The sequence below is a fragment of the Gossypium hirsutum genome, chromosome D10 (genome assembly GCF_007990345.1).
Source record: "Gossypium hirsutum isolate 1008001.06 chromosome D10, Gossypium_hirsutum_v2.1, whole genome shotgun sequence".
Classification (NCBI taxonomy): domain Eukaryota; kingdom Viridiplantae; phylum Streptophyta; class Magnoliopsida; order Malvales; family Malvaceae; genus Gossypium; species Gossypium hirsutum.
In genome coordinates this window covers 9,844,859-9,870,136 of record NC_053446.1, presented here as the reverse complement: position 1 = coordinate 9,870,136, position 25,278 = coordinate 9,844,859, and the positions used below count along the sequence as shown (strand labels likewise).

At 31.9% G+C, this 25,278-nt stretch overlaps 2 protein-coding genes across 3 annotated transcripts; one reads left to right on the top strand and one right to left on the bottom strand.

Moving 5' to 3' along the window:
• Positions 1-700: 700 nt before the first annotated feature.
• On the bottom strand, positions 701-3,489 carry LOC107915307 (exocyst complex component EXO70B1). Its single transcript, XM_041103069.1, has one exon. The coding sequence runs from the start codon at positions 3,275-3,277 to the stop codon at positions 1,037-1,039; it is 2,241 nt and encodes a 746-aa protein (XP_040959003.1). The 5' UTR covers positions 3,278-3,489; the 3' UTR covers positions 701-1,036.
• A 9,726-nt stretch (positions 3,490-13,215) lies between these two features.
• Positions 13,216-15,746, top strand: LOC107914174 (glycerophosphodiester phosphodiesterase GDPD1, chloroplastic). 2 transcript variants are annotated; one of them, XM_016842970.2, is made up of 7 exons: positions 13,216-13,510; positions 13,608-13,792; positions 14,333-14,392; positions 14,498-14,779; positions 14,868-14,963; positions 15,047-15,243; positions 15,382-15,746. In XM_016842970.2, exons 1-7 carry the CDS (start codon positions 13,408-13,410, stop codon positions 15,605-15,607), a joined length of 1,149 nt encoding a protein of 382 aa, XP_016698459.1. In that variant the 5' UTR covers positions 13,216-13,407; the 3' UTR covers positions 15,608-15,746. The 2 variants fall into 2 exon arrangements, with proteins under 2 accessions (XP_016698459.1, XP_040959002.1); XM_041103068.1 differs by lacking the exon at positions 14,868-14,963.
• Positions 15,747-25,278: the final 9,532 nt, after the last annotated feature.

Here is a 25,278-nt window from a genome sequence, read left to right as displayed (position 1 = left end):
CGGTACAAAACAAAATCACATAACTAAACAAAGTAAGTAGGTTATGTGAACCAGCAACTGCTGTTGCTCTTCCTGTATGGCCAATGGTTGACGTCGTATGTCCTATATCAAGGAGATATATTTGGCAACGTATCTAATGTCAGCCATTATCGGGGCTAATTTCCATTGAACCTGTATTTTCTCGAGGAAATTCTTTTCCCATTTCTTGGTTGGGTATAATACACCCGACAGCATTGGATGCGTAGTCTTCTGAGTTGCCATAGAAGATATCGAGCAAGGAGCAGTTTGACATGGTGTTTGCTTGATCCTTGGTAAGTGGTAGCAAATTCATTTTACAGGATTAGGGTTGATGCCATGGATTGCAGGTGCTACACCATAGTTTGATGTGTTTATGTTGTACCGAAGAGAAAGGATACCATAGTACGGTTGTAGTTGGATTCTTGGGTCGATGTCAGGGGTTGAGTAGCACCTGTGATTTTGATTAGTTCGCGTCATTGTTGTGCTGATAAGGTCCGTTGCCTGTTGTGTTTGAAAAGCCAAGTTGAATTCACCATGATTTTGTATTAGAGAAACATACAGCATTCCTATGTTTCCATAATTGCCAAACGGTGGATATCCAGCCTTCGATTGTTGATTTGCCAATGGTTAACTTTTAGGAGGATAAAAAAGAAAATAGAACTAGGAAGAAGCTAGGTCATAATTAATAAAGAGTTGAACGTATATTCTGTGTTAGCCAATCACTAACCACAAATCATAGAGTTCATCATTGATCATGATGCTCTTCACATACATTTGTGTGAGATACTAATTATGAAAAAAAATACATGCAAGAACAAAAGAAATTGAATTATAAAAAAAAATGCATGTTTCTTCTCTATGATGGCACATTTAATTCATACCATCCAACCCAAGCAGCTTAAGTTGCTGTCTAAATCAATAAAAAAACACTAACCAATTGTTTTCTTGGTACAAAAACATTTTTAAGGCTAAATAAGTTGAATTTCTTTTTTTTTCTCAATTATAAATGTTGAATTAATTATGTTTTCTTGCCCCCTGGGTTTCCATCAAACAGATCATCAATATAAGTCTCTATATCCTCAGCCTGGAACTTGATGTACTTCTCCGTTTGTCGTCCAGGATCCAAGTATTGAGAGTATCTTCCCAAGAATGACCTGTAGGCTGGTATCACCACCGATGCTATGGACACCCTCAGCTCTGATTGCAGTTGCTTGTCGTACACCACCCAAGTGCTTTGAGTCCTATGTATTTCATCAAACATGGCGTTGAAGCTTTTGAATTTCTCTTTCAGCACCGGTTTCACCACCTTTCCCCGCACATTCAGTCCGCCATTGCTTATGCAACCCAGCAGCTTGGTCCACGTCTCTCTTTGGTAGCTCTTATGGTAGTTTCTAACATCAGACGATCTTTTGCGGCACCAATTATCCCCTACCACTTTGTGGAGCTCTACTGTTCCTTTTATCTTTTGCAACATGTAACGTCCGTTGTTCATCATGAAGATGCAGCTCAATGAAATATCCTTGTAAAGCTTTGACTTCGCCTCGATAGCTGAATCTAACAAATCCATGATTCTCATCAACTGCTCTTGAAATGGGGGTCGATCTTCTCCGGCATCATTCTTCTTGTATTTTAATGAGCGGCTCTCGTAATCCCGAGGCCTGCTTGTTGAATCAGCTCTTTCAATCTTGGAATGATCTTTGAAGACTTGCTCTATTGTATCCTTGTACTCGCATGCATACTTGAGATAGTTCATTATGTAGCGGGTTAATGGATGAACCGCTCCGCCAGCAACTGGGGTTTTGCCTGTATCCGATTTGATTGAATTCTCAAGATCACAGAATATGCAAATCGCAGACTCACCGATCCTACAACGGCATGTCGTTGTTTCCGTCCTGAGTTCATTAGCGCATTCCTTGGGAAACACGCTATCAATGGCAAAAAGATTATCGCGCAAGGCCTCGTACATATCGAGAAATTTAAAGAGCTTCTCCGTGGTAAGCTTGCAAAAGGCAGCTGCTTCAGGGAAATTGAGAAATTGGATGAACAAGCCACGTGCAAGGTTAGTGATGATTGTTTCATATAAAGAAGGATGACCGGAGAAGATTGTTTCAGCCAACTTGCGCTCGGCAGGGAAGTGGACATTGGCACATTGTTTAAAGATGGTGATCCATGGAGGTATGTCCCTTTCCAATAATTCCCATGGCATCTTTTGAGCATCATCTATACTAATCTTCTCGAACCCAAGATTCTTCAAGGTCTCCCCAATTATATGCATCCTACAGGTCATGTAAATCTCACGACATTCAAACTCGTGTCCTCCCGAGATCATCTCCATGGCTATTTTATTCATGTAGGCCAAAACTTGGTCAGAATACTCTTGTAACTTGGATTCCTCAGCAGGTCTATCTTCACCTTCACCAGCTTCAGTGCCTTGATCTGCAGCAGCTGCTGCTGCAACCTCTTGTTTAGGATCAGGTTCCACGTTTCTTAACTCTTCCAGGAGATACTTGAATTCGTCCTCCAGATAACACAAAGCACGAAAATGGATCCCACAAATGCGGTTGATTAAAGGGCCCTGCTTGGACTCCGGTTTGATGGGTGCTGATAGATCCTTATACAGCTTTAATATCTGCCTAACAACTTTGAAAAACAATGGATCATCCTCAGGAGGTTGTTGCCCCTTCACTTTTGTCTCAGCAGCAGTGGATTCAAGCTTAGATATTTTCTCTTCAAGAAGATCCAAATACTTTTCAATGAACTCCGGGATCTCTAAACCTTCATCTTCAACCTCCTCCTTTTCCTTCTCCTCCTTTTCCTCCTCTTTCTTCTCCTCCTTTCCTTCCTCCTCCTTCTCCTTCCCCTCCTCCTCCTCGTTCTCCTCCTCCTCCTCCTCCTCCTTCTTCTCCTCCTCCTCTTTCTTCTTCTCCTCCTTCTCCTCCTCCTCTTTCTTCTTCTTCTTCTCCTTCTCTATCTTCTCCTCCTCCTTCTCCTTCAAGATGGTGGAGAGATTTGACAAGAAATGTTCAATATCTTCAAAGGCTGTTTCAAGGGTATATGGTGGAGGAGTAGGTTCTTCAGGTTCGCCTCCTTCATTTTCTGCCTCTTGAGGCTTTTCTTCAGTTTCAGTTCCATCAGTCTCAGTTTCCTCTGGTTCCTCTTTCTCATCTGCAGCTGCCTTTTCTTCTTTATTGTCAACTTCGGACTTGTTTTCGTCGCCATCTGCCATTTTAAAACTTGATGACTTTTCATCCTTTTCCATGGCTAAGTTTTTACAAGAAGAAAAAAGTAGTAGGAAAGGCCACAAAAAAACGAAGATACGAAGGAGGAAACTATTGTTGCATTGTGTATTCTTTTTTACAAAAGAAAGGAATTAATTTGGTGTAGTTTTTAATTTTTAATTTCTATGAATTGAAATAGAAATGGTCATGGTGGTGGGGGAAATGTAGGGACAGGAAATTGTTGTGGAACATGATAAGGAAAGAGTTGATTGATCCGTTTTTAGGAGGGTTGACCAATGCAATATGCCCCATTACCCCTATTTTGGCATCTCTTTTCCCCTGCTTCTTCGCTTCTTCTAACAGGATTTTTTAGTATTTATTTCTTATATATAATTAGTACATGCACAGGATCTTTAAAATTAACCAAACTGCACCTTCTATTACTTGGTTTAAGTTAACTGAATGTATAAATACGCATAAAATATTTGATTCACACATGATAAATACATATAAAATACTTAGTTTAAATTGATTGAGTTGATGTCCCATATATAAAAACGCTTAAATACGCATAAAATATTTGGTTTAAGTTGATTGAGTTGATGTTCCATGCACATTCTATTATTTAATTTGCACATAATAAATATGCATAAAATAATTAAAAACTCTTTCTTATGTAGAAATATTAAACAGCTAAGTGTTGTAAGTTAAGGTTTTAACTTGACATATGAAGGTGACACAATGAGTTTCCAAGACGACATCGATGACACCAATACTTGGGTGGCATATAGAGTTTAATTGGGCCATCATCGAGTAGCTTATATTTGCAGTGCCAATGTTTCGTCAAGCTTTATTTCTCTCTTTTTTTATTAATCCTCCTCTTTGCTGCCTAACAAGTATTCCTACATGGATTCAAAGCTTTTTACGTATCCACGATGTAAAATCTCTATGTAAATATTATACAAATCTATATCTTTATATTATACTATTTTTTTTGTTTTTCATTTTATAAAAATAATTTATTTTCTTAAATTTGAGACTTATCTTTATATTTTAATTTTTAATATAATTTGATATCTATATTCTTATAATATTATTAATTAACCAAAATAGTTAATATTAAACTTTTCAATTAACTCCCTAAATTTCGTCAAATTCTAATTCCCATTCACAACCTTCCAAACACTTATAAAACAAAGCATGGAACTCAACATTTGCATGGAGACTACCAAGATGTGATGGAGCAGTCTTAGAAATATGCTATAAACATAATGTGTCATGAATCATAAAAGACTTATTCGATTGGTTTGTTAATTACATGATCCTAATCCATCATTATAGTCTTTGGTGAATGATTACCTATTGATTGCAAGAAAGACTTCAACAACCATGCAAAAGAAGCAGCAGTCTTATTTAACAAAAACGCACACCCAGACATTACAGTTTATCGATGATGATTAATCCCTACAAAGGAAGCACATACCAAATTATATTTATTTGTATGATAAGTTGTGTCAAAAACCAACATCTCCAAACCGATCATAATCAATTCTTAACCTACCATCTATCTAAAAGAAGTTTGTTATTCGATTTTCTTGATCCCCTTGAACTGTGTAAAAAAATATTAAATCTTCAATTGCTTTGACTTTGACCATTCCTGACTTCAATCATCATTGTCGTCTGCTTGTTAATGTAATTATAACAATATCTTTTTGTAAACACAACATTTTCCATTCCACCTACTTCATTTGACATGTAAAAATAAACATATGTAGGACATATATCAACACTAACCATCGAGTTAATAACGTTATCTTTACTTACTAAAACTGATCGAGCTGACTTTTTTAGATATCTTTTTTGAAAGAATTGAAAAAAAAATTAAAAATCATTGGTTTTAATCACACAAAAATAAAAACATAATTCTATAGTGAAGAATAAAGCCTAGAATTAGAAAATAAAAGTAATATCTTAATTGTATATCTCATATAATTTGCTTTTATATATGCAATCATAATTGAAATTGGATTTTGTCCATACATAATTTGGTAGAATTAAACTAAATTCAACATACAATCCAAGTAGAGAAGATAATAGAAAAGCAATATAATTTAATTATGTTTAAAATATAAAAAGAAAGCTAAAACTTATGATTGAGAGGTGCTCTGAAGCTAAAGATTTTGCTTCTGATGAAATGATATCTTGGAGGACGATGTTGGGTTTCAGGGTTTGTTTTTATTGTAAAATAAATCTTAATCTTTATTTTTATTTTTATTTTTATTTTTTGATAAATATTTTTCAAGAAAAAAAAAAAGGAAAGTGGTTTGGAAGTTTAGTTCAACTCTACATATAATGTAGAAAAAAAAGATGATGTGTCTTATTTTTAATGGGAGAGAGTATGAATGATGTGATGAGAAGATTTCATATTTAGACTCACGGAACAACATTTATGCTTTTCCCATCCTTGGACCAAGTTTTAGAAAGCCATCTTATATCATATTGCAACATATCACAAGAAACCCACCGATATTTTTGAATGAATTTTGTCCTTCAAATGGAAAACATGTGATAAGTGCTAAAAGTAGCATGTTTTAATCACATTCTTAATGCATTTTTGGAATATAAATAATACAAAATTATAAAATTTATTATATTTATTTGTGTTTTTTAATATAAATAATTTTTAATGTGTTAGAAATTTTTTTATTTTAACATTTTTTAGTGCATTTAGTATATTATATTTTTAAAAATATATATTTTTAAATAAAAAATAATTTAAAAAGAATCAAATATGAATGGGACGGGTTTACTTTTTTTTAACTGGGCCTGGGTTAGGTAGAAAAGTAAGCCCATATTTTGGGTCGATCCGAACCCTAACTTAAAAATTTGATCTAGATACCTTACATGGACCCAACCCAAACCCGATCCAACCCAACCCGTGAACATCTCTATCATTGATCTAGTTAAGTATTAAATAATTTTCTAGAATATTTTTATTAAATTTTCTTAGAATTAATTATGGTCAACTAAGTGAGGAATAGAATATGATGCTACTTTCTTTATTACAGATCACATGTAGTAGTTAAATAATAAAAATAATCTAACAATTCATTAGGCTTAATATAATATTTGGTATTTGAACTTGACACTTTTTCTTAATTTGGTACCTAAATTTGAAACTTTTTCTTAAGTTGGTACTTAAATTTTTTGGGTCCAATTTGGTACCTTAACTTGACTCTTTTTCCTAATTTGAAACCTATTTTTTTTGTTAGATTTGGTACTTGTCAAATGTTTTACGAATTACTCTAATATACTAATAATGTTAATTTTTTTTATGAAGTAGCAAAAATAATCAATGTATGACCAACATGCGACAAATGATATGATATTTTTTGTAGTTTCTATGCTCAATTACTTTTAGTTTTATTTGTTTGTTAACTGAAAATAATGAATTTCTTTAAATTTGAGGTTTTAAAAAATCTTTTTTTCTTATTTAATATTAATTCGTTAAGCATAACTCAATACTTTTTTTTAACATGAATTTTCTTTAATACTGACAATATTTTTGTAGCATAACAAAAAAAACTTAGTGTTTTATGTAATTTGTATAACATTTAATAAATTTAGATACCAAATTAAACCAAAAAGAAAGCTTACGTGCCAAACTAGGAAAAAATGTCAAGTTCAGGTACCAAATTGGGCTCAAAAAACATTTAGGTACCAAATTAGAAAAATATGTCACGTTCAAGTACTGAATTGGGCCAAAACAAAGTTTAGATACCAAATTAGGAAAAAATGTCAAATTTAGGTGCCAAATGTTATATTAATCCAATTCATTAATAATTTTTTATTGAAAGGCTGGATTTTATTAGAACGAAATGACAACGTGCAATAACTAGAAATACAAAAAAGAAAAACAACAAAGAAAACAAACAAGCCCTAAATGAAAAACCGATAAAATAAGAAAAAAAACCCAACCACAAATAAAGAGCCTTCCTCGACCAAAACTGAACATGCAAGAAGAAGAAAAGCTCACAAAGTAACCATCCGATGCCTGTAAAGAGAGAAAAAGAAACTCTGGCATCTCTGACAGTCTCCAACAACTTGTCATTCGTTCCTTACTAGTTGATGAGAAGAAGCACACTGATAAAATGAGGTTTGAGACAAGCACCACAACCGATGAAACCCAAACCAAACCACCCATTGTCAATCTCCAGCCACCCACCACACCATCTATTCTGACACAAGTCACCCACGCCCCGAAAACTCTATATCGAGCCAAAAGCCAAAAGGTGAACACCTCAACCACCCCTTTTTACTTTCCACGATGTCCAAAATCGTCGATGAACCATCCTTGACCCACCAAGTAGCACATCGACAGAGAAAACCTTCTCTTGCCAATAGGTGAGCAAACCAATTACCTTCACGTTTGATATGCTGAAAAATGCACTTCTTAAAAGCCAAAGAAATTTGGTTTAATTCCCAAGCATAAGGACTAACTTCCAATCGATCAACGCTGGCAAACTAGAATTTCGAAATGACCATGCCTTGAGTCACCCTTAACCTCTATCGATCTGAAGCCCATATCCTTCGCAAACTGAATCTTCTGTAATCCAGCCTAGGCCTCTGCAGTCAACGGAGAGGAAACATAATCCAGCCTAGGCCTCTGCAGTCAACGGAGAGGAAACATACTTATTCCAGAAACAGGTGGACCCCATAAGCAAACACGAGGCATTGTGAATGACAACTCCCCCCTGTAGCACCCAACTGATTGGAAAAACTAACATCGAAGTTAACCCTATAAAAGAGTCTATGTGTATTTACCAAAACCCTAAAATCTGAGTGCGTTGAATGACTAAAGCTATGAATAATCGTTCCAATTGTAGAACATGTCTCGAAATAAAGGTAACCATATCCCGACTTGACTATCATATCCTCTTATGGACCAAAAGATTTTGTGAGCACCATAATGCCCAAATTGTGACTACGATGGTTAATCGTGTTGTAGGGGTACTTCTAGAGAAGAGATGTTGCACCCATGCCGCCAAACCCTTATTAGAAAGATCCGGTTGCTAGGAAAAACCCTAGTCCAACCACATGGGAAGCACTAACGGGCAATCTCAACATGCATGAAGAGGAGTTTCAGCATCGGTGCCACACCTAGGACACATCGCATCCCCCCTGCAATTGACGACGGAACATATTAAAATTAGTGGGTACAAAATTATGTAGAAATTTCCAAGTTGTATTTTTAATTTTCAAAGGTGTTTGAATTTGCTATGGACTAGTACCCGCACTCACAACATTATACTGATCCTCGTCTGATTCGGGATAACCACAAAGAAAGAGCCGATAACCAGTCTTCATGGAATATTCCTTGAAATTCTTGAGGCACCATCGCAATCTGTCAATCGTACCATGTTGTGCCAATGGAAGGCGAAGAATCTTCTAAGCGTCTTGGTAAGTAAATATCGAGCGCACAAGATCCAATTTCTAAGTTTGCGTATCAGCATCAATTAAATGAATAGATGATTGAATCATGTTTTCACATCTACCAACCTTGCATCCATCAACTCTCTTCTTTTTCTCATTTAATTTTCTTTTCTTCATTTAGTGACGCTCATGGAACTAATGTTAGGGGGTATATAGCAATATTTTGTTTATTAATGTTTGGTTCATGAACAAAACAACTATAGGAAAAACCAATTAAAAGGTCTAGCAATAATAATCTTATACATCATCTTCTTTTGGAATTTTACCAATACATAACCTAGTATTAGGAGCCTTAATTTGGTTGATTTGATTACTAATTATATATAGAATTATCATGGGTCTGGTCGGATTGGGTTTGGGCCAATTTAATGTAAATGTTTAGGTTCGAGTTTGGTCTAGCCCAAAAAATGGGACTAAAATTCAACATAAGCCCAATCTAAATTAAAAAATGCTAAATCCAAGCCCAATACAACTCACCCGTGTTAATTTTTTTAGATTAATTTTTTATATAAAAACAAATTTAAAAATATAATACATCAAATGCACTAAAAATATTAAAATAAATGTTTCCCAACCAATTGAAAATACATTAAAAAAATATGTATACTTAAATAACACTAAAATAATTGCAACTTAACAAGAAAATGCTTATAAAGTAGTAGCAAAATTAACAATAAAACAAGAGTTATACAATATCCAAATAATAACAATAAAATAGTAACAATATAATAGTGAAATGGTAGCCAACGAGTAGCAAAATGTCAGCCAAACAGCAGCAAAATAATTTATTCGGGTCAGGCCTAGGCCAAAAAATCCTACTTAAGGCTCGACCCATTTAGAAAATATGTCTTTTTTTTCTGTTCAAGCTCATTTTTCAAGTCTATATTTTTACCCAAACCTTCCTATTTTTCAGGCAGATCTTCGACCTGGACAGATGGCACCCATAATCAGGTCTAACTATATCCTATATTCATTAATTGAATTATATAAACATTAATCATTGTAACCTGTAGGTTTGTGCAAGTATACACAGTCGTTATCAAGTAATAAGTAAATATAAGAGTTATCGTCTCCACATGGACTATATATGTTAATAAAATAATTGCAAAATTAAAGATTATGAATTGGTAAGAAAACACAATAATTTTCATGTGATGGATAAATTTGATATTAACTAAATGCAAATGAATTAATCTAAATGCAAGGAATGAGATGAGATGGTTTAGCAGCAATTTTACAAGCTTCAACAATAATAACATGAATGAGCTAGAACAATTCAACATTTGACTCAATTCATCTTTCATCATGTTTAACAATATTCGAAAAGTATTACATGGAAACTCGATCTTTCATTAACTTGAAACCAGATATAAGTTATAAGTCCTTTTAGAATCTTTTACTAAGAAAACCATGCATACTACCATGATCATATTTAACTAAGGGTTTCTTAGAGTTTTGTGAAATAACAGGGATAGAGTAGGTTTGAAACACTTTAATCACACAAAGCTAAAAGTTATGCAAGGTAATAGGGCTCTCTCGAGTTATTACGAACCTTTAATTTAATCGGGTTAGAATTTAAATTAAGTATGCATCTTTCAATTATTGTGTCCATTAATTGTCATCTGGCTAGGATTAAAACTAATTCTAATATATTCAATCACATTTTAATGAATGAAATACATGCATGAATTTAATTGAAAGCATGGATGATTGAGGCACAAACATCATAAACATGAATAAAATGAACTTCATCAAATTAATGTAATCATTCTAACTGAAACAAAATTAAGCTATCATTGTTAATGGAATAAACATTAAAATAATTTGCGAACATGTTTAATAACTTCGGCAGTCCTCTGAAAATCAGTCGCAGTGGCTTCCTCTGATCCTTCGTAAAGTGCTCCTTAAGGTGGCCGACCAAGAGAGAATTTTCTTAAGGAATTGCTAGCTAAGGGGAATGGGGAGAATGAATGGATTTATGCGTAAAGAATGAAAAATGAATGAATTATTGATGGATAAGGGATGGTGAAGTGAAAGGTAGTATTTATAGTGGATGGAGGGCTTGAAAGGTTATTGAAGATTGCATGAAAATCCCTTGATTTTCTCATTCTCATGGTCGGCCATGAATTGTGGGATGTATGGTTGGGAAGTTGTTGATTGAACTATTCTCCCCTGATTCATGGAATAGGTTGGATAGTTTTGGTGGTGGAAGTTGGAGGATAGTTTGTGATCTTTTTGCAAGTATAAGGACCACAATTTAATTATCTCAAAACATGATTTTTAGGCTGCTCTTGATGCTTGTCGAATTTGGGCTTCTCTTGTAGCCCAATTTAAGACACAATTAGATGTCTTTTCAACAACCAACTTCAACTAGGTTAAAGTCAAATTTCTTAACCCAATCATGCTCTAGCCGTCTATATGACTTGTTCATGTGTGACATTTAATTTGCTCTCATGCTTAGTCAATTCCATGGTAACATTGCAATATATTAATCACATTTTTAAATATGTAGCAATATAACTTAATTTTATGCAAAATTAACTGTAAAATTTAATAAAATTACAAATTTATTAAAATCATGCTCAATGTCTTAATATAAATTAAATTAACATAATTTGCTAACAATATACTCAAAATTTGATCGAATATTAAGTAAAAAGATGTTACATAACACAATCAAATTTGATTAAGAAAAACTAAATAATTTGGATTAGTTCATTTTGTTTTCATAAACTAAGTTGAATTTTGGTATAATTAATTGATTAATCCATTTAAAACCAAGAAGTAAGAGCCGTAGCGTAAGGTAGCAAGTAGGTAGTCCACCTCAACCCCATCTTTATCTATGTGTCCAATTAATGACACAACTCCCACGTTGCAAACATTGCAGAATTTTATAATATTTTTATACAACTATCTTCCACGCAACTCTATCGTGGAAACACGTCATCTTCCTCATCCAATTGCTTCTTACCCTTAACAATCTCTCCAATTCTAGTCTTAGTCCCTCTTCATTTTCAATTTCACATTATTTGGAACTTGAATAGCTTTCTTAAAGTAAATCTTTATATTTTCACTTTAATGTCATTAGTTAGCAATGCTATTAAAGAGTAGGATTAAATTATGTTAAATTAAAATGATATGATTAAATATTAAAGTTTAACATAGTAAAGGGACCAAAATGAAATTAGACCAACATTATTTTGTCAGCCACGTGTCTGTTGGCAACATAGTACGTCATTTGGATGGTTTTTTTTTTCTTTGGAGAAATTAAATAAATTAGAGATAAAATTCTTCCGGATGCTAATTCCTTTTATAGGATTTCCAAATATGAAAATTCTACCGTACAACATTCATACTTACTTTTTATTCCATCTAATAACAAATCATGGGTGGGATCATTTCTTCATCCTCCAACATTTGTTCAAAAACTGAGAGGATTTAGATAAAAATATAGATTTAAAAATAGATTTAGACAAAAATAAAGTCCGTTTTCTAAATTGGTCGAATCTCGGGTAAAATTTTTTAACGTGGGCTCGACTCGACCCAACTTGAATTTGCTTAATTTTTTTGTTGCTGTTTGTTGCCATTTTGATGTTGTTTTGCTACCAATTTCCTATTATATTACTATTATTTTGTTATTATTATTTGAATATTATATGACTCTTATTTTATTATTAATTTTGCTACTAGTTTAGAAGTTGCTAAGTTGCAATTATCTTAGTGTTATTTAAGTATAAAGACTTTTTTTAATGTATTTTTAATTTGTTAGGAAATATTTATTTTAATATTTTTAGTGTATTTGATATATTATATTTTTAACTTTATTTTTATATAAAAATAATAATATAAAAAATTTAATACGGACGAGTCAAGCTCGAATTTAGTATTTTTTATTTGGACTGAGCTTAAAAAAAATTTTATTTGTTAATGTCACTGACATACCTAACCTCAACCAAGTCCCAGAAAACAATGATTCTCTATCTCTCTACTCGTCTCGTTTTAATTCCAAAGGTGCATATATATATATAGCTTTCATCTTTATTAAAAAATCTCGTCTTAAACTCAAACTTAAAATTTTACATTGATCCGATCCCAACTAACCCACAATGAATTGGACCATCTCCTTCCCGAAAAGGAATTTTTAAACCAAATTCGGTGAATGTGATGAATTCATTTGCTATTTTTATGATTTTTTTTAATAACAAACAGTATTAACGCGACTTGAATATAAATCTTATTTGAGATGGGAATACCTTAATTTCAAAAAAAAGATAAAAATTTAACTGAAGTAATTTGTTGAAATTATGTCCCGGTCTAGTCAATAAAAGTTCCTTTTAATAAATAAATTAACAAAAATAACCAAATTTCAAGAGATAAAATCGCCGTTAAACTTAACGGAATAAGGTGACATGTCAACCAGTGAGTGGGTAACTTAAGACAGAAGCCGACGTTATAACAAAGAATATCCAAAGGCATAATTTAGGGTTTGGAAAACTGGGAGAGAATATTCTAAATTCTGATTTTAAGATCCCTCTTTTCCTCACCTTCATGGAACGCCCCCTCCCCCTCCCCCTCCTTTAAATACACACACCCTTCCTCTCCAAATCCTCACAATCAAACAAACTAAAGATCCTTAATTTTTCCCTCTCTTACTCTATCCCCCTTTGTTACAAGATAAATGGCTCTTAAAGCTGTTAATGTCACCGACGTCCCTAACCTCGACCAAGTCCCAGAAAACAACGCTTCTCTGTCTCTCTACTCGTCTCGTTTTAATTCCGAAGGTGCATATATATATATAGCTTCCATCTTTATTATAATATCTGGGGTTATTCTTCTTTTTTGGCTAATGATGGTTTTATATATATTTGTTGTGTTTAGGGTTGGAGTTGAACAGTGAAGCAACGTTTAAGGTACCGAAGTTTTTGGTAATAGGGCATAGAGGGCATGGGATGAATATTTTACAAAGCTCTGATTCGAGAATGAAAGCCATTAAAGAAAACACCATTCTTTCCTTCAATTCCGCTGCTAAATTTCCCATTGATTTCATTGAATTCGACGTTCAGGTAACTCTTCTATTTCTGGGGAACCTCTTTGTTTTTTTTTTGTTTTAATTACCGTGAGATCTTGCTAGAACACGTGAAACCACGTTGTTCTGTGGACAAGCGTCGTACGTTCGCCGCGTACGACAAGATGTTCTGTCTTAATCTGAGCGGATTGGGTGGATGATATGATTCATGATTGGTTTGTTTCTTCCCTCACGTGCCTACAAGCGCGTTTCCAAAGAAAATTTTCCCCAATTTTTTCCTTTTAAAAACAGGAAAATAAAATAAAACCCTAAGTTTATATTTCCTTGGAAAGATTGGAGTCTTTTTTCATTACTATGAATTTCGATTTCTGGTTCTTATTTTCAAATGAAAGATTACTGATTTGTGCTTATTTTCTTGGTGGGTTTTCTTTGGGGGTGTTTTTTTTAAAAAAATAAAACAAAAACAGATTTTGATTTTAAGAAACTAAAAAAGAAAATAAAAAGCTACGGAGGTGATGAAAAACTGGCCATGAGCCAATCACAGGAAAGTAAAGAAAGGCATTGTGGTTTTTTGTAGGTGACGAAAGATGACTGCCCTGTCATTTTCCATGACGACTTTATCTTCTCTGAAGAAAATGTAAGTTACATAAAGTTACATATTTTCCTTCAAAACTTGCATCTTAATTAGCAAGGTTATTTAAGCTTATTTACTGTGTTTACCAAAATTAAATTTTTATTTCAGGGTACTGTCTTCGAAAAAAGAGTCACAGAGTTATCTCTGGAAGAATTTCTATGCTTTGGACCCCAGAGAGAAGCAGGGAAACAAGGGAAGAGTTTGTTGAGAAAAACCAAAGATGGCAAAATTCTCAACTGGAATGTTGAAACTGATGATTCATTTTGTACATTGGCTGAAACCTTCCAGAAAGTTGATCCTTCTTTAGGTTTCAATATTGAATTGAAATTTGATGACCATATTGTTTACCAACAAGACCATCTCATCCATGTCCTCCAAGTCATCTTGCAGGTACATTAAAGGAGGCAGCTTTTTTTTTTTTTCAACATTTGGTAATTAGAAAGCCTTATTATAATATAGGAACTTTATCATGTCACAGGTGGTATCTGAGTATGCTAAAGATAGGCCCATAATCTTCTCTAGCTTTCACCCTGATGCTGCTCAACTGATTAGGAAATTGCAGAACACTTACCCTGTAAGGACTCCAGCTACAATTTATTATTATTTTTATGCATCATATACAATTTTATTGATGTTTTGAACTTGGAAAATCAACAGGTTTTCTTCTTAACGAACGGCGGGACTCAAGTTTACTATGATGTAAGAAGAAACTCCCTGGAGGAGGCCATAAAGGTGTGCATGGAAGGAGGTTTACAAGGGATTGTTTCTGAGGTCAAAGGAGTGTTCGGAAATCCAGGAGCAGTGCCTAGGATCAAAGAGTCTAAGCTCTCTCTCCTCACATACGGCAAACTTAAGTAATTTCCTAATAAACTTCAACACTTTTTAATTCTGATGTTGACATTGTTAAATAAACTTGCATCCCTTTTCAAATCTGTAAAGAGTTGATTGCTTGGAAGGTTGGATCTAATATAGAATTAAACTTGTTATTGCAGCAATGTGCCTGAAGCTGTTTGCATGCAACATTTGATGGGGATTGATGGAGTGATAGTTGATTTTGTTCAAGAGATCTCGCATGCAGTGGATGACATGATTATCAAGCCTTTAAATGAGGGATTAAGAGAAGGGGACGAGGAGACTGGGACCAAGTCAAAGCTGCAGTTCTCACAGCAGGAGCTCTCTTTTCTCTTAAAGCTAATTCCAGAGTTGATACAGCACTAACTTGTCCCTACCACTACAGTTTTTTTGTTTTTTTACCAACTTTACCTTCTTTTTTAATATTTTGGGGCTGTCTTGCTGGATACCTTCGAAGAAGTCAAGGTGACATTTTTATGTATAAAATACATAATTAATCCATTAATTTTAATGCCTTTACATTAAAAAAAATCACAGATTGCAATTAAAATAACGAGTAAGTCCCTCTATATGAAATAGCAAAATAAATTTTTTTGTTAAAAAATTAGTCCATATGTATTATATATTTAATAGAAAATACCAGCTTAATTTTTAATCCAACTATTAAAGAAACAAAATGCAATTGACTTACAATATAGGTATCTCAACTGTAGAAAGAAGTTTAAGGATAAGCCATCTGTATGAACACTGATACAACTGCTACTTGAAAAGCTGATCTATCATAGTTTCAGTTGTGTTGTGTTTTGTCGTCACTGTGAAAATTACATATTTGATATTGGGACTCATACTCAGCACACGTTAACAGAAGAGGGAGGGGGGAGGGAGGGAAGGATAATGGAATGTAGAATAAGGTGCCATTCATTAAAAGGAAGAAATAAAAAATAAAAAGAGTTGATGCAAACCATGTGTGAATGATGTAGATGTCCACATTTCGAGAAAAAGTTATACAGCTAAAGGTCTTAATTGCATGTGGAAACTAGAAATCCATGGATAGAGGGGCAACTGGCAATGTTCTCGTTGTGACTATAGAATAACCAAATCATGGAATTGGTTCTTCATAAGCTGTTTCATTTTTGTTTTTCAGGATGAGGTTACCAAAGCTTGAACCTTGACATTTGGTGCCAATATATCAATTTCTTTTCACACATTTCATAGGCTATGTCGGCATAGGACCATTATTTTAGTAGCTCATCCTATGGAACTCAAGTTTTGAGGTAATAGTATTCTATACGATCATGAGTTTAAGTGTATGTAAATGTTCTAGTCGACGGCCATTATGCGGTCATGAGTTGGAGTATAACTTGGGAGCCAGTTGATAGAGGTTTCAAGCTTTGAATACACCCGGACGTTTCAAGCTTTGAATACACCCGGACGTGGTGGCTTATTTACACTAGAGGTGTTCATGGGCCGGGCTGAGCCGGGCCCAAAAAAAATTTGGCTCGCGTCCTAGGCCCGGGCCCGGCCCGGCCCGAAATATGGGCTTGAAATTTTGTCTAGGCTCGGCCCGAGAAAAAATTTCTAAGCCCGAGCCCAGCCCAACCCATTTTTTAATAAACACCAAAAAATTATTTTAAAAATAAAAAAAATAAAAAAAGTATTTTAAAAATATTTTAAAATTAAAAAAAATATTATATATTCGGGCCTATATTTTTATCCAAACTCTCCCATATTTCGAGCAAGTTGTCGGGCTGGGCCGGGCCGCCTAGCCCATGGACACCTCTAATTGACACCATATATAAGATTGAAGTCATAATCATAAGGAAAAATAAAGGGATTTTCTGGTATATTCAACGTAATTTTTTTCTCCATCTCCACTAAAGGTAGTATCTTTAACCTTCCTTCTTGCCATATCAGCTGAAAATGCGTCCAGTTGGAGGGCTTTCAATGCCTTTCTCTAACATGCACTGAAAAAGCGTCCTACGTGGAGCGCCTTCTCTCTAAAAATTTAAACCCAAAATTTTAGCCACTCAACCATCACATATGTCGGGATTCATGGGATATATTTTCTAAACCTATATCGATATTTGAAAATAATGCACTGGAATATTTAATCAAACCGAGCAGTTTGAGTTTTGATTATGATGTGCTTTGAATTTTGCAATTCGAATAATTTGAATATACGATTGGTGTAAATACAATCCCTCTAAAAATTGAATTAAATAATTATTAATTTTACATCTCAACAAATTATAAAAAAATTATATATAAAAAATTAAAAATTTAAAAAATTAATATAACAATATAAAACAAACCTAAAGTCCTAAAAAAATCAAACCCTACTTAAAAACCCTAAACCCTAATCCTAATTTTAAAAAACAAAACCCTAACTTGTAACGACCCGATAGTTACGGGTAATGAAAAGTGTACTTTCGGGTCTCCGTTTTCGTAAAACGGATTCGTAAACATTTTAATAGGTAATTGTCTGGTTAATTAGGTTTTGATTAGGTGAATTTGTTTAAATTAAGAGTAATTAGGTGAAAGGACTAGATTGCATATATGGAGAAAGTTGAATTATAGATTGGAGGAAAAGTGAAGGGACTACATAATCAATTAAGTCATAAATTGACAAGTGGATGGTGTTGGTAAATACATGTGTAATAATAATAAACATATGTATTTAATAATAAAATATGCATTGCTTATTAATTAAGTAAATATATATTATATTATTATTATTATTATTATTATTATTATTATTAAAACTAATAAAAGAAAAGAAAAAGGAATTGAAAAAAAACAGAGAATAGAACGAAACAAGGGGAAAAGAGAGAAAGAGAAAGAGAAAGAAAGAAGGAGAAAAATTAGGGTTTTAAGGGTTAAAAGCTCAATTGGTTAGTCAATTTAGTCTATTTTCTTGTAATTTTTTTTATTTTTTAAATTCTAGTATTAAATACTACTTAACCTATGCTGAGATTTTAGAAATTATTGGATTTTTAGATGTTGTCTATGTTGAATAATTTGAGTATTAGGGATTAAATTGATAGATTTTTAAGTTAGAGCTGAGAAATGGATTAAATTGTGGAATAAATTATAAGTTTTGAGTAATAGGGACTAAATTGTGAAAATTTTGAAATTTAGGAACTTATGCGAAAATAGGGAGTTGAATTTAGTTTAAAGTTGAATTTGCATGAAAATAAAGAACTAAATGTGAAGAATAAAGTTAGTCTCGGTTTAGGGACTAAATTAAAATTTAGGCAATATTTGAGTAAAAATTGAAATATTAAATATGAAATTGAATTGTGTTGTATTGATGAATTTTAATTGTTTTAATTCCGTAGCTAACGTCGTACCAGAATCATCGACTAAAAAGGGAAAAGATAAAGTCGACGTCGAATAGCTCGAAATTTCCAGTTTGTATTTCTATAATCCGAAACTAGTTATTAATTGTTGTATTTTTAATTTAATGTATAGGGCAAGTGTTGAGGTGAGAATTATTGTGTTTTGCAATTGAAATAGATTGATTTAATATGTAATGAATTTATTAAATTTATATTGATTGAATTGGTATATATATTGAATATATTGATTATTTGAATTGAAATGAATATTGGTTGTATTTGAAAAGAGAATTGGAATCCTATTAACTGTATCGGGCTGAGTCGAATATAGATAGCATGCCATAGGATTGGAAGAATCCAGGGATTTCTTCGACTTTGAGTCGATGAGACACTGGGTGTCAATTTATTACTTCGGATTAATTCGATGAGGTACTAGGTGCCAATTTACTTCGGTTTAGCCGATGAGACACTGGGTGTCAAATTATTACTTTGAATTATCCGATGAGGCACTGGGTGCCAAACTGGTGTGTTTTGGTTGGATCCATGTATTCGTCCAAGTCCGAGTCATGTTAATAGGGGTAAACATATAAGTTAAAGTTTTATAATTGATATTTAAATGGAATGGTATGAGAAATGAAATTGATATAGTGAATTGAAAATAGAATGTGAAATATGTTGTAAATATATGGAATATATGAGTTAAATACTGATGAACTGAATATGGAATGGATAGTGCCATTGTTTAAATGATATGTGAACAAATTATGAAAATCTATTATATAGCAAGTGATGAAAATTGAGTATGGTATAATGATGTATTCATGAATTGAGTATTGCATGACTAATGCCATTGTACGAATAAATATGGTTTGATATGTGAATAACCATTTATATAGTAATTGTGCAAATAGGATATTGTTTAATAAAAAAATGATAGTCATGATACTAGACATTAATATGTCCTTATAATTTAATCGTGCTTATTATATTATCATGTCTTTAAATATTCAGATTATAGAAATACCACTGAGTTTTACTCAACGTACAGTTTTGTTTTCCGTGCGCAGATTAGGGATAGTAATTTTGAAGAGTTGTAATTGAGGTTGTGAGCATCCATCTCATCACATCTCCAAGTGCCAATAGGGTATGTTTCAAAATTTTGAATAGAAAGACATGTACTTAGGAAGATCAAGTGTGTTCCAAGTAGTAGGGATAAAAATATAATTTATGAAAATTTAAAATTTTTTTTAAATGTTCAAGTATATTAGTGATTAGCTAAAATCACTTTGGCACCAAATGTAATATTCCTATATCAGGTTCCTTGGATTGAACCTTGTATAGGGGTGTTACATAACCTTAAATAAAATGTTACACAAAGAACACGCTTCCAACTAGAAGGGTTTTTGTAAAGTCAATCTATTCCCGCCATTTTTAGAGGAAATAGCCTAAACATGTTCTTTTCGACATTTTTTTGGAAATTCAGTCTAAATTTGAGCTATAAACAATATATTTAAAGTTAAAAACTCATTGTTTTCATATTTTTAATATTACGAATATTTTTAATGAAAACATTAAAAACAACTTACTTTTTTATATTTTTTTAATTTTAATTTTTAAATATTTTAACCAAATATATTTTCTTTTAATTTTCTAAGAAAATAAAAAAGAAAATACCTTCTATTTCTTAAAACCAAACATAGCCTTCTTAATCATGAAGCAAGGTTGCGCTAGCATTGGTGTTAAGTCCTCCGCTACTCCTAAGGTGAGTACAATCTTGGCTTTCATTGATTCTAATAAACTACCGCTTTTACAGTTTAATATACATGCATCTTACCTCTTTTCTCTCTCAAAAGTGTCTACTTTTTTTTTCCCCTAATTTTCTTTCCTTTCCTTTTGATTTGATTTTAGGGTCGGTTTGATTGCCAGTAAAATATTTTCCGTAAAATGATTTCTGGAAAATGTTTTACTTTTCTGTAAAATGATTTACTGGAAAATATTTTCTGGTGTTTGATTGCATCTGTGTAAAATATTTTTTACTGCTTGGCAGATTTTTTGGAAATATTTTTCAAAAAAGTTGTTTTTACATATATTAATATATATTAATAAATTTTTATATTTTAAATTATTTTTACATATATTGCAATGATTTATTTATAATAATACTCAATTATTAAGCTACAATATTAATCGTTATAAATTGAAAAAAACTAATATCAAATAAATTATTTGTAATTGTGTTAAAAAAACAAGTATTGAATAATTAAAAAAAACAAGTTACTGGAAAATCGATAAACAGAAGCAGTTTTCTACCGAAAATGAAGGAAGGAATGAAGGAGGCGATAGAGAGGAGAACACGGAAAATGTCTTACAGAAATTGAAAGGGTAAGACATTTTCTCTAAAATGTAACCCATTTTCTCTTGTTTTGGAGTTTATTTTCCAAATAGAAAATGTTTTCCGCCAATCAAACGCTGGAAAAGTTGGAAATGATTTTCCGGAAAATCAATTCCGTCAATCAAACAGACCCATTGATTCCCATTTTTGGGGTTTGTTCCTTCTTTCCCCTTCTCAACTCTCAAGAATAGACATAATCATGGGTCGAGTTATTCGTTTAAAAAGTAAGAAGATTTAAACAAAAATATAAACTTGAAAAATATGTTTGAACAAAAAAATAAAATCCGTTTAAAAACTAATTCAAACCTCAGGCAAATCTTTTTTGGCCTAAACTCGGCCTGACCCGAATTTAAAAAAAAAATTCTACTATTGTTTATCGTTGTTTTGTTACCATTACTTTATTATATTGTTACTATTTTGTTGTTATTATTTAGATATTATATAACTCTTGTTTTATTGTTAATTTTGCTACTATATTAAAGGCATTTACTTGTTAAGTTGCAATATATTAGTGTTATTTAAGTATAAATACTTTTTTATATGTATTTTCAATTAGTTGGAAAATATTTATTATATAAAAAATAATCTAAAAAAATTAATACAGGTGAATCAGGCTCAGATTTAACATTTCCTATACGAGTCGAATTTGGATAAAATTTTAAACACATTTATTTGATTGTCCCAAACCCTAATTTAAAAAACGGGTTTAATATGTTTACATTTGTCCAGCTCTAACCCGACCCGACGTAGGAGGAGACATTTTGGAGATGGTTACGAGGGTGATGGGCATGGGTCTAGAGCTGATGCAAAGTTGATGTTTTTAATAAATGATTCATCATTTGTTCATGTTTTGATTTATTAAAGTTCTCATCCATTTAAGCAAAAGATTAGTGGTAGAAGATGAAATTAAGTTTGGATCCCTATTTTCCTAGTCATAAATATCCATTTTGTATGGATGTTCATTGCAATATGTAATTGCTACCTTCGAGCCTCCTATGGGCAATTGAAAACAACATTATTTTCTTATTTGCTCATAGATCGGGTTTGGGTCAAATTTGAATATGGTATTAGTACATTTTATTTTTGTCAAAGCTTGACCAGATTCAAAATATAAGTTTAAAATTTTCGTTAAGTTCGTCTACATTTGTAAATGTCTAACCCAAGCTATTTTTTTTATAATTTTAAAAATTATTTTAATATTTTTATTTAATCAAATTTTATATTTAGTCAACTTAATATTTTTTAATATTTACATTATAATAATATTATATATTACTATAAATTTAATTTGTATGTATTATAAATTACGTAATATATATTAAAAATAATATAATATAAAATATTACAAACTAAAAAAAAATTTAAATTAGACTCGAACCTTAAATATTCAAATTTGAGCCCAAACTATATTTTAAACTAACTTTTTTCGGGAAGGAGGAGTATTTCAAGACCATTTTTTAATTTATGTTTTAGTTGACTTTATTCACACTCCACACACTTTTTTCTTTTTAAGAATTGCAAGAGCCAATCAATTCTTAAAATAAAATTTTAATAAATTATATTTACCTAGTGTCAGTCCCTTTATTATATTCAAATTTAGGATTAAGCGAATATATTTTAATTTTGACATAATTTGGTCCCTAATTTTTATTATACCATAACTATTTCAAACTTCTAACAATTTTAACTATGCCAATTAAAATAATGTCATGTAATTTTTCTTAAAATCACGGCTTAATCATCTTCTAACTAAGCATACTAATATAGATTCTTTTGTTGGAATGAGTATATTTAAGGAAAATTTTACTTCAACATTTTAACTGAAATTATTATCCGTGTTAATTATTTGGACTAACTAATTATTTCAAATTAAATTATAGTAACTATATCTCAAACCCGAGTATAACTGATTATATTTGGTCTTATTGACATAATGTCTAGAACTATTCATAGCTCCTCTCCAACTCATAAATAGGAGGATAATGCGTTTCAACTCACTCAAACCCACGCTCTCCTGTATTAACAACAATATCCATGCCAATCGAGTTAAAACTCAATCGACTGTATTTATTTAATTTTATATATGTTATAAATCATAGATGTTATACTAAATTAAATTAATTTAACCTAATCAAATTATTTGGAAAATAATGACTAGTAAAATGTTTGTAAATCTTACACTTGCATTAGGGCAAGAACTGTAGGGACAGATGCAAATGTATATATACTTTTAGGACTAGTTGTAGCTAGCATGTGTCTAATTTCAATTATTAATTTATACATGGTTTTAAATTTACTATTATACTGTGCATGAACATGTATTAAAAATGTAATTTTATAATTTTAATAGTCTATATCTTTATAAATTTTAAAGGATTAAATCAAATTTTTATTATTTTTGAGGAGCCAAAGTGTAATTTTACTATTGCTAATTTAAATATTTATAAAAAGTTTACATTTTAGAGGAAGGGCTCTGCCATTGACCAAAATGAAAGTAAGAAATTTTGAGAGGTGAAAGTTAAAAATCATATTAAAATAGCTTAAATTAAATTATTAATTTGTAACAGGGATAAAAATATAATTTTTCCATCTAATAAAGTGGCTTTATTAATATGCAGGAAAGATTAAAATTAAAATGAGTCCATTTAACATAGGGATGGAGGCTTCTATTCATGGGGAAAAAATAAAAATTATATATCTGTACGAATAATAAAATTACTAAATCGATCACATAAATTAGTTAGACATCAATTTAATTATAAAAAAATAAATAAACCAAATGTTTTAAAATAAAAAATATTATTAGAAGATTTTGATGTAAACTTTTATATAATATTTGAAAGAAATAATCATTTAAAAATTAAAATATAATTTTATTTTTATTTGATTTTAAATTTTAAAAAAGTCTTTACAGACACCTACCAGACGCCCGAATACAGAGAATGTGAGTGAACATTAGCTACCAAAAATATTTGTGATTACAACAACCTTATATGGTAAAAAGGAAAAGTAAATGGGAAATTAATTGTAAGGTTTGGTTGGATTATTAGAAAAGAATAATATTAATGATAATGTAAACAAAAAAAAATCTGACACTAATCCATTATCATATATTATAATCCCAATCAGTTTGTCAAGTAGAAGAACTTCAAGGCTGGCTATACATCAGAGACAGCCTCTGTGTCTGTCTGTCAAACATGGCCAGTCTCATTAATTAATATACATTTTCAAAAATACTGGTCTGTCCTTGAAATTAATATATCAAGATTAGTGTGTTGGAACACGCATCTAAGGGCCTTGTGCTCTTCAAAATGGGATTTTCTAATTATGCTCATTTTTCATGGTTGACCAAGCTAAGAAAGAGAGTCATTATTTGTTGTTTTGCTATTAATGAGTCCATGACTGATACAATCTTTGCTTAATTTGTTTAATTTCGGCATTCCCAATACCAAACTCAGTTTTGTCTCTTTATTGGAACATGCTTTTGATGGAGTTTATTAAGAACATGGAAACGGACGGAAGATGCATGGATATGGTTCCTCCATTTCCGAACCATGCTGGGAATTGTCGTGCAAGCATTGCCAAAATCCTTGTATATATATGTGTGATGATACATAGGAGGTCAGAGGTGTGTTTAGAGTTATGAAAAAAAATGAAATGTTGTTAGCTGATGGATGGAGGTTATTAAGATGAGGAGTTTGATGTGAGTCTTTTGGAGATAAATTTATGGAGAATCTTATTTAGATGTGATAGCATACGTTTTTATCATATCACTTAGAATTAGTAATAAAGTTATGACAGTTAAATATGATAGAAAAATTCCTTCACGTGGCAAGTGAGGCATCTCATTAACTTTTAGTTGGGTAAGATACTCCTTGTTATTGATTTTATGAGATTAAGAATATGGTTGGGGAAGCTTTTTATGTGAAAGAGCTTCGTAACGAAGGAGAATGTTACCGGCATGTTATTACATTAACTCTTAATTGCCATTGTAACAGAACAAGTATGGGATAGTTTAGGAACCACATGGGAAGGGGGGCAATGATGCTTATTGGGTCGCAGCAAGTTGGACAAAGAAAAAAAAAAAGAGTGGTTGATGTACACACAACTTAATTCATCATTTTTGTTAATCATTATCTTATTGGTTATCCGATGTCAGATTCGGTTTTCAAATGAACCAACAATTACAAGGAGCACGATATGGACCCTTGGATCCTTTTGAAGAAACCCATGAATTAAGGGATTGAAATGAACCACACGTGGGGCTCACATTAGAAGGAGCAGAAAAGGACAAGGGGAGTTGGGTT